At 49.8% G+C, this 9067-nt stretch overlaps 1 protein-coding gene across 7 annotated transcripts; it reads right to left on the bottom strand.

Moving 5' to 3' along the window:
- Positions 1 to 598: 598 nt before the first annotated feature.
- nudt17 (nudix (nucleoside diphosphate linked moiety X)-type motif 17) lies at positions 599 to 7785 on the bottom strand. 7 transcript variants are annotated; one of them, XM_087812892.1, is made up of 9 exons: positions 7673 to 7785; positions 3062 to 3139; positions 2887 to 2997; positions 2644 to 2827; positions 2562 to 2587; positions 2415 to 2507; positions 1243 to 1341; positions 1051 to 1184; positions 599 to 993 (listed from the first exon to the last, which is right to left on the bottom strand). In XM_087812892.1, the coding sequence occupies exons 2-9, from the start codon at positions 3134 to 3136 to the stop codon at positions 759 to 761; spliced, it is 957 nt and encodes a 318-aa protein (XP_087669018.1). In that variant the 5' UTR covers positions 3137 to 3139; positions 7673 to 7785; the 3' UTR covers positions 599 to 758. The 7 variants fall into 7 exon arrangements, with proteins under 7 accessions (XP_087669018.1, XP_087669019.1, XP_087669020.1 ...); XM_087812893.1 differs by having other exon boundaries at positions 3062 to 3142; positions 7673 to 7779; XM_087812894.1 differs by having other exon boundaries at positions 3062 to 3142; positions 7661 to 7772.
- Between the last annotated feature and the right edge of the window lie 1282 nt (positions 7786 to 9067).

Below are 9067 nucleotides of genomic sequence, written 5' to 3' on the forward strand. Positions count from 1 at the left end.
CATCATGTTCACTTCTAAGGTGTTTAGCTGGCGTGACACCTGTCACTCATCAGATCAACGATTTATTGACACTTTCAGAGCGAAACCACAAATAGGAATTTATTGTGACGTCATTAAACATGAACTAAAAAATCTTAAAGGTAAATAAAATATTAACATAGTGCAGATTACCTGTATTTTAAAGTTTGTGTTCAAGAGAGTTATTGCCGAGGAGAAGAACGGTTCTGGTCCAGGTTTGTAGTAGGGGTGAGGGAGACACAGAGGTCTTGAAGACATGGTGGTCTACAGCCGATGTGTTCCTGCCCCGGTGGTGGCGCTGGTGTACTACACAGAGATGGATGAGGTCAGGACGGACTGAACCAGCATCTCAGTCGGGGCTTCTTTAGCAGGAAGAACATCCGCTGCTTCTTGAAGACAGTTGTCCTCAGACTCACGAGGGAATTCTATGATCCACCTTTTCTAGTCACTGTACGTGTAGAATATGGATTCAAGTGGATTCAAGTGGATTCAAGTGGATTCAAGTGGATTCAAGTGGATTCAAGTGGATTCACTGTAGACAAATGTAACTGTAACTTCTTCACAGGAATCAAACACGTCATCATTCGCCAACAATCTTTAATACTGAGATGATCAGAGAACGTCTGCTGCAGGAGATCCTCAATGAGGGAGGGAGTTGCTGCCGACCCCACTTAGACTCTGAGATCCGGGTGAGAGAACAGGTCAGAGGTCACCTCTGGGACGCAGGAGACACACACTCTTCATCTGGTCCACCAGCATCTGATGGAGGCAGAACTGCAGGTGAGTACGGAGGTCAGAGAGCAAACATGACAACCACCTGAGCGGGTCAGACGTCGAAGCCACAGGTCCAGAGCGAACTTGGTCCCCGAGCTGACCCTCTCCAGGTCCTGCCCGCTGACCGGCAGCCTGTTGAGGAACACTGATGCAGGCTGTGTGGAGTCACTGAGGGAGCCGTCAGAAGACACCCTGGTGACCCTGAGGGCACATAAGGTCAAACCAGTGTGGCTGAGGACAGGGACTCACAAGACGCACCTGACGCCGCTCGGCAGGTGACCCCTCTGACCACAGGGCTCCTCCCCATCCGTGGAGGACACTATGAGATGGACCAGGCTGACATCCACCCAGACGCAGCCGCTGACCTCAGCGGGAGAGGGACACAGGGAGTCCTGCAGGTCACAACAAAAGTGAACCAACATGTTGACCCTCTGGTCTGACCTCTGTTACCTGCAGCTGCAGGTGAAGCAGAGATGAGCGCAGCAACATGTAGACCACAATGTGATGTCGTTGAGGTAGACCATGAGACAGCAGCGGAGGGTACACCGACTGAGACACACACGACCTTTGACATCAGTGTTGTCAAGGTAACAAGTGTGCGCAAAACTTCAGTGTTGACATCGTAACAAGTGGGAGTGACACATCAGTGTCGTCATGGTAACAAGTGTGAGTGACATATCAGTGTTGTCATGGTAACAAGTGTGAGTGACACATCAGTGTCGTCATGGTAACAAGTGGGAGTGACACATCAGTGTCGTCATGGTAACAAGTGTGAGTGACATATCAGGTCGTCATGGTAACAAGTGTGAGTGACACATCAGTGTCGTCATGGTAACAAGTGTGAGTGACATATCAGTGTTGTCATGGTAACAAGTGTGAGTGACACATCAGTGTCGTCATGGTAACAAGTGGGAGTGACACATCAGTGTCGTCATGGTAACAAGTGTGAGTGACATATCAGTGTCGTCATGGTAACAAGTGTGAGTGACATATCAGTGTTGTCATGGTAACAAGTGGGAGTGACACATCAGTGTCGTCATGGTAACAAGTGTGAGTGACATATCAGTGTTGTCATGGTAACAAGTGGGAGTGACATATCAGTGTCGTCATGGTAACAAGTGTGAGTGACATATCAGTGTCGTCATGGTAACAAGTGTGAGTGACACATCAGCGTTGTCATGGTAACAAGTGGGAGTGACATGGTTGTCATGGTAACAAGTGGGAGTGACACATCAGTGTCGTCATGGTAACAAGTGTGAGTGACATATCAGTGTCGTCATGGTAACAAGTGTGAGTGACACATCAGTGTCGTCATGGTAACAAGTGTGAGTGACATATCAGTGTCGTCATGGTAACAAGTGTGAGTGACATATCAGTGTTGTCATGGTAACAAGTGGGAGTGACATGGTTGTCATGGTAACAAGTGGGAGTGACACATCAGTGTCGTCATGGTAACAAGTGTGAGTGACATATCAGTGTCGTCATGGTAACAAGTGTGAGTGACACATCAGCGTTGTCATGGTAACAAGTGGGAGTGACACATCAGTGTCATCATGGTAACAAGTGTGAGTGACATATCAGTGTCGTCATGGTAACAAGTGTAACCCTTGACCTCGTCTCACCTCCCACAAACCCAATATCTCTGAGCTCACTTCCTCCGGCGCCACCTTGAGTCCAGTTTCCTCCTGCAGCTCCCGGAGTCCAGCGTCCAGCAGCTGCCGACAGACTGGTCAGTTCTCAGGCTACGAAAGTAGAAGCATCTCGTTCACCGTCTCGTGCTGCTCCACGTGGCCCCCTGCAGGTGGACAACAGAACATGAGTTTGTCATCGGACCGGATCCTTCGGACGCACCAGGAGGAACCCAGTTGTTGGGGAATATTGGGAGATGCTGCGCACGCCTCGTCAACAGGACCCTGTGATTGGCCGCCTGCAGGAGGACGGCCACGCCCACGTCCACTCCCTGGCGCCGCACGTCCCACGGCAGCGCGGCCGCGTCCTCGGGTGACAGGTTCTTGATGGGGCAGAAGGCGGGTCTCTGAAGGACACTATACATGAGCCTACGAAGACCTCCTCCTCCGGCTGGTCCTTTCACACCTTCAGAGGGACTCCTCGTCCCTTCGCTCTTTGAATGACCAGCTGATCCTTCTCCAGGCAGCAGCTGACGTCGACCTCATCCTCGCCGCCACTCAGCAGACCAGCCACGCTCTGGAGACAGTGAGGTCAACAGAGGTCCACATGTGGGTCCGAGGCCAGAAGACACCATCTGTACCTGAAGGAAGTCAAGTCTGTGAGCCGGAGATCCGTCGCGACACACATGGACCAGGATCCTGCGGAGTTTTTCCATGACCTGCTGACCACGCACACGCACGCACGCACACACACACGCACGCACGCACACACGCACGCACGCACACACACACGCATGCACACACACACGCACGCACGCACACACACACACACGCACGCACACACACACAAACACAAACACACGACTCTGAGCCTTTTTGTTTAGTGTTCAGAGTCACATGTGAGCCACTTATTCTCTTATGAGGCTCACAGGGGCTGGAGTCTATCCCAGCTACTCAGGGTGGGAGCGGGGGACACCCTGGACAGGACGCCAGTCTGTCTCAGGACAAACAAAGACACACAACATTCACACACACACTGATACCTACAGACAATTTCTCAATCAACCTCTGTATTTTTTTGGACTGTGGGAGGAAACCGGAGTGTCCGGAGTAAACCCAGGCAACACAGAACATACAAACTCACACAGAAAGGTCACGATTCGACTCCTGGACTTCAGTTCGATCTCTTCATGTTAATATCTCAGAAATGTGTTGAAAGTCGACTACAGCGTTTGAAGCAGATTGTGTTGTTTTGATCCAAGACTCTGAGCAGACACAGGTGTAAGTAATAATAATAATAATAATAATTAAGTAAGCTCTGATGCTCACCAAATGTAAGAATATTATATTTATAGAGACTCTTCCAGACCAGGGTCACAAAGCACTTAAACAATCAAAACAATACTCAATAAAATATATATATATATATATATATATATATATATATATATATATATATATATACTTAAATAGTCAAGATCACATGAGAACAACACAGGAGAATCGGAGAATCAAATGAAAAATCGAAAAAACCAAAATGTGACTTGGATAAAATCTCCATGTCATGTGACTACACTCATGAGGTTCAGGGACCAACAACATGGGTCCTCAGGGACCAACAACATGGGGTCCTCAGGGACCAACAACATGGGGTCCTCAGGGACCAACAACATGGGGTCCTCAGGGACCAACAACATGGGTCCTCAGGGACCACCTCAGGGACCAACAACATGGGGTCCTCAGGGACCAACAACATGGGTCCTCAGGGACCACCTCAGGGACCAACAACATGGGTCCTCAGGGACCAACAACATGGGGTCCTCAGGGACCACCTCAGGGACCAACAACATGGGGTCCTCAGGGACCAACAACATGGGGTCCTCAGGGACCAACAACATGGGTCCTCAGGGACCACCTCAGGGACCAACAACATGGGTCCTCAGGGACCAACAACATGGGTGCTCAGGGACCACCTCAGGGACCAACAACATGGGTCCTCAGGGACCACCTCAGGGACCAACAACATGGGGTCCTCAAGGACCAACAACATGGGTCCTCAGGGACCACCTCAGGGACCAACAACATGGGGTCCTCAGGGACCACCTCAGGGACCAACAACATGGGTCCTCAGGGACCACCTCAGGGACCAACAACATGGGTCCTCAGGGACCACCTCAGGGACCAACAACATGGGTGCTCAGGGACCACCTCAGGGACCAACAACATGGGTCCTCAGGGACCACCTCAGGGACCAACAACATGGGTCCTCAGGGACCACCTCAGGGACCAACAACATGGGTGCTCAGGGACCACCTCAGGGACCAACAACATTGGTCCTCAGGGACCACCTCAGGGACCAACAACATGGGTCCTCAGGGACCAACAACATGGGTCCTCAGGGACCAACAACATTGGTCCTCAGGGACCAACAACATTGGTCCTCAGGGACCAACAACATGGGTGCTCAGGGACCACCTCAGGGACCAACAACATTGGTCCTCAGGGACCAACAACATGGGTGCTCAGGGACCAACAACATGGGTGCTCAGGGACCAACAACATGGGTCCTCAGGGACCACCTCAGGGACCAACAACATGGGTCCTCAGGGACCACCTCAGGGACCAACAACATGGGTGCTCAGGGACCACCTCAGGGATCAACAACATGGGTGCTCAGGGACCACCTCAGGGACCAACAACATGGGTCCTCAGGGACCACCTCAGGGACCAACAACATGGGTCCTCAGGGACCAACAACATGGGTCCTCAGGGACCAACAACATGGGTCCTCAGGGACCACCTCAGGGACCAACAACATGGGTCCTCAGGGACCAACAACATGGGTGCTCAGGGACCAACAACATGGGTCCTCAGGGACCACCTCAGGGACCAACAACATGGGTCCTCAGGGACCAACAACATGGGGTCCTCAGGGAACAACAACATGGGTCCTCAGGGACCACCTCAGGGACCAACAACATGGGTCCTCAGGGACCACCTCAGGGACCACCTCAGGGACCAACAACATGGGGTCCTCAGGGACCAACAACATGGGTCCTCAGGGACCACCTCAGGGACCAACAACATGGGTCCTCAGGGACCACCTCAGGGCCAACAACATGGGGTCCTCAAGGACCAACAACATGGGTCCTCAGGGACCACCTCAGGGACCAACAACATGGGGTCCTCAGGGACCAACAACATGGGGTCCTCAGGGACCAACAACATGGGGTCCTCAGGGACCACCTCAGGGACCAACAACATGGGTCCTCAGGGACCAACAACATGGGTCCTCAGGGACCACCTCAGGGACCAACAACATGGGGTCCTCAGGGACCAACAACATGGGTCCTCAGGGACCAACAACATGGGTCCTCAGGGACCACCTCAGGGACCAACAACATGGGTGCTCAGGGACCAACAACATGGGTCCTCAGGGACCAACAACATGGGTGCTCAGGGACCAACAACATGGGTCCTCAGGGACCAACAACATGGGTGCTCAGGGACCAACAACATGGGTCCTCAGGGACCACCTCAGGGACCAACAACATGGGTGCTCAGGGACCACCTCAGGGACCAACAACATGGGTGCTCAGGGACCACCTCAGGGACCAACAACATGGGTGCTCAGGGACCACCTCAGGGACCAACAACATGGGTGCTCAGGGACCAACAACATGGGTCCTCAGGGACCACCTCAGGGACCAACAACATGGGTGCTCAGGGACCACCTCAGGGACCAACAACATGGGTCCCCAGGGACCACCTCAGGGACCACCTCAGGGACCAACAACATGGGGTCCTCAGGGACCACCTCAGGGACCACCTCAGGGACCAACAACATTGGTCCTCAGGGACCACCTCAGGGACCAACAACATGGGTGCTCGGGGACCAACAACATGGGTGCTCAGGGACCACCTCAGGGACCAACAACATGGGTGCTCAGGGACCACCTCAGGGACCAACAACATGGGTCCTCAGGGACCACCTCAGGGACCAACAACATGGGTGCTCAGGGACCACCTCAGGGACCAACAACATTGGTCCTCAGGGACCACCTCAGGGACCAACAACATGGGTCCTCAGGGACCACCTCAGGGACCAACAACATGGGTCCTCAGGGACCACCTCAGGGACCAACAACATGGGTGCTCAGGGACCAACAACATGGGTCCTCAGGGACCACCTCAGGGACCAACAACATGGGTCCTCAGGGACCACCTCAGGGACCAACAACATGGGTGCTCAGGGACCACCTCAGGGACCAACAACATGGGTCCTCAGGGACCACCTCAGGGACCAACAACATTGGTCCTCAGGGACCAACAACATGGGTCCTCAGGGACCACCTCAGGGACCAACAACATGGGTCCTCAGGGACCACCTCAGGGACCACCTCAGGGACCACCTCAGGGACCAACAACATGGGTCCTCAGGGACCACCTCAGGGACCACCTCAGGGACCAACAACATGGGTCCTCAGGGACCAACAACATGGGGTCCTCAGGGACCAACAACATGGGTCCTCAGGGACCAACAACATGGGGTCCTCAGGGACCACCTCAGGGACCAACAACATGGGTCCTCAGGGACCAACAACATGGGGTCCTCAGGGACCAACAACATGGGTGCTCAGGGACCAACAACATGGGGTCCTCAGGGACCACCTCAGGGACCACCTCAGGGACCAACAACATGGGTCCTCAGGGACCAACAACATGGGTCCTCAGGGACCAACAACATGGGTCCTCAGGGACCACCTCAGGGACCAACAACATGGGTCCTCAGGGACCAACAACATGGGTCCTCAGGGACCAACAACATGGGTCCTCAGGGACCAACAACATGGGTCCTCAGGGACCAACAACATGGGTCCTCAAACATCAAACGAGTGGCCCTCGAGCCTGTTCAAAAACACGTGTCACTCATTTCCTTTCTTGTTTCGCACTAGTATTGATGGATCAATAATGTGATCATAATAATATATTACAACACATATGATGTTGATTCATTTTCTTGATTATTTCTTTATGTTCATTTCTTTTCTTGAATGTCTGATTTAATGTCTTCATGTTTCTTGAGAGAATCAGTTTCAACTTGAATGACGTCATAGAGTCTCAGGTTCAAGACCTTCATCAATGTTTGTGATCGAAACAAACACGAGCTAACTTAGCTTAGCTTGACTGACGTCAACAAACAGGTTCGAAGCAGCAACACAACTAACCTGATAACTAACCTGATAACTAACCTTAACTCGAACGAAACCGTTGATCCGGAAACTCTTCAGAACCTACAGAGTTGACTTTAAAGTGCGAAGAAAATCAAGACTTACAGGAACACGTTCGCACACGCGCTATAGCGACACAATAACATCCGGTCATACCTTTCAAAATAAAACAAATACATTTAAATTGCAGTACTACGGCATGGGAGACATGGATGATTTTTTTGTATCTCGAGATAAAGAAAATCTCGAGAAAATCATATTTCGTTGGTGACATAGATTTGTTTAATCGAGATTAAAAACAACGGAAGTTCATAACAGTTCGGGGACTTTATTTTTGAAACACCAAGACACTGAAGCGAGAAGTTTATAAACGAAAGAGACTAAAAGTAGCAGAAGAAGTAATGTCACGTGTCATTAAATCATCAATATTCATTATTATTAATAGTATTAATATGAATAATAATATTTATGTTTACATTTATATTTATATTTATATTTACATTTATATTTATATTTATATTTATATTTATATTTATATTTATACTTACATTTATATTTATATTTATATTTATATTTATATTTATATTTATATTTATATTTATATTTATATTTATATTTATATTTATATTATGATGATTATCATTATTAAGATAACGCTACGAAGAAACGTCATTAATGTGACATTAAAGGTGTTATCACAGGTTGTTGTGTGTTTGTTTGGAGCTACACTCTACACTACACTCTACACTACACTCTACACTACACTCTACACTACACTCTACACTACACTCTACACTACACTCTACACTACACACTACACTGCACTACACACTACACTCTACACTACACTACACACTACACACTACACACTACACACTACACACTACACTACACACTACACACTACACTCTACACTAAACTCTACACTCTACACTTTACACTCTACACTCTACACTCTACACTACACTCTACACTACACTCTACACTACACTCTACACTACACTACACACTACACTCTACACTACACTCTACACTACACTCTACACTACACTCTACACTACACTACACTACACACTACACACTACACTCTACACTCTACACTCTACACTCTACACTCTACACTACACTCTACACTCTACACTCTACACTCTACACTCTACACTACACTCTACACTCTACACTACACTCTACACTACACTCTACACTACACACTACACTGCACTACACACTACACTCTACACTACACTACACACTACACACTACACACTACACACTACACTACACACTACACTCTACACTACACTCAACACTCTACACTTTACACTCTACACTCTACACTCTACACTACACTCTACACTACACTCTACACTACACTCTACACTACACTACACACTACACACTACACTCTACACTACA

Source organism: Callionymus lyra, chromosome 17 (genome assembly GCF_982586985.1).
Source record: "Callionymus lyra chromosome 17, fCalLyr1.hap1.1, whole genome shotgun sequence".
Taxonomy (NCBI): domain Eukaryota; kingdom Metazoa; phylum Chordata; class Actinopteri; order Syngnathiformes; family Callionymidae; genus Callionymus; species Callionymus lyra.

Coding starts and splice junctions, on each gene's coding strand:
- nudt17 (XM_087812892.1), bottom strand. CDS start 3,136: ATGGAAAAACTCCGCAGGATCCTGGTCCATGTGTGTCGCGACGGATCT. Junction 2,998..3,061: donor ACAGACTTGACTTCCTTCAG/GTACAGATGGTG, acceptor CACTGTCTCCAG/AGCGTGGCTGGTCTGCTGAG. Junction 2,828..2,886: donor GACGAGGAGTCCCTCTGAAG/GTGTGAAAGGAC, acceptor AGTGTCCTTCAG/AGACCCGCCTTCTGCCCCAT.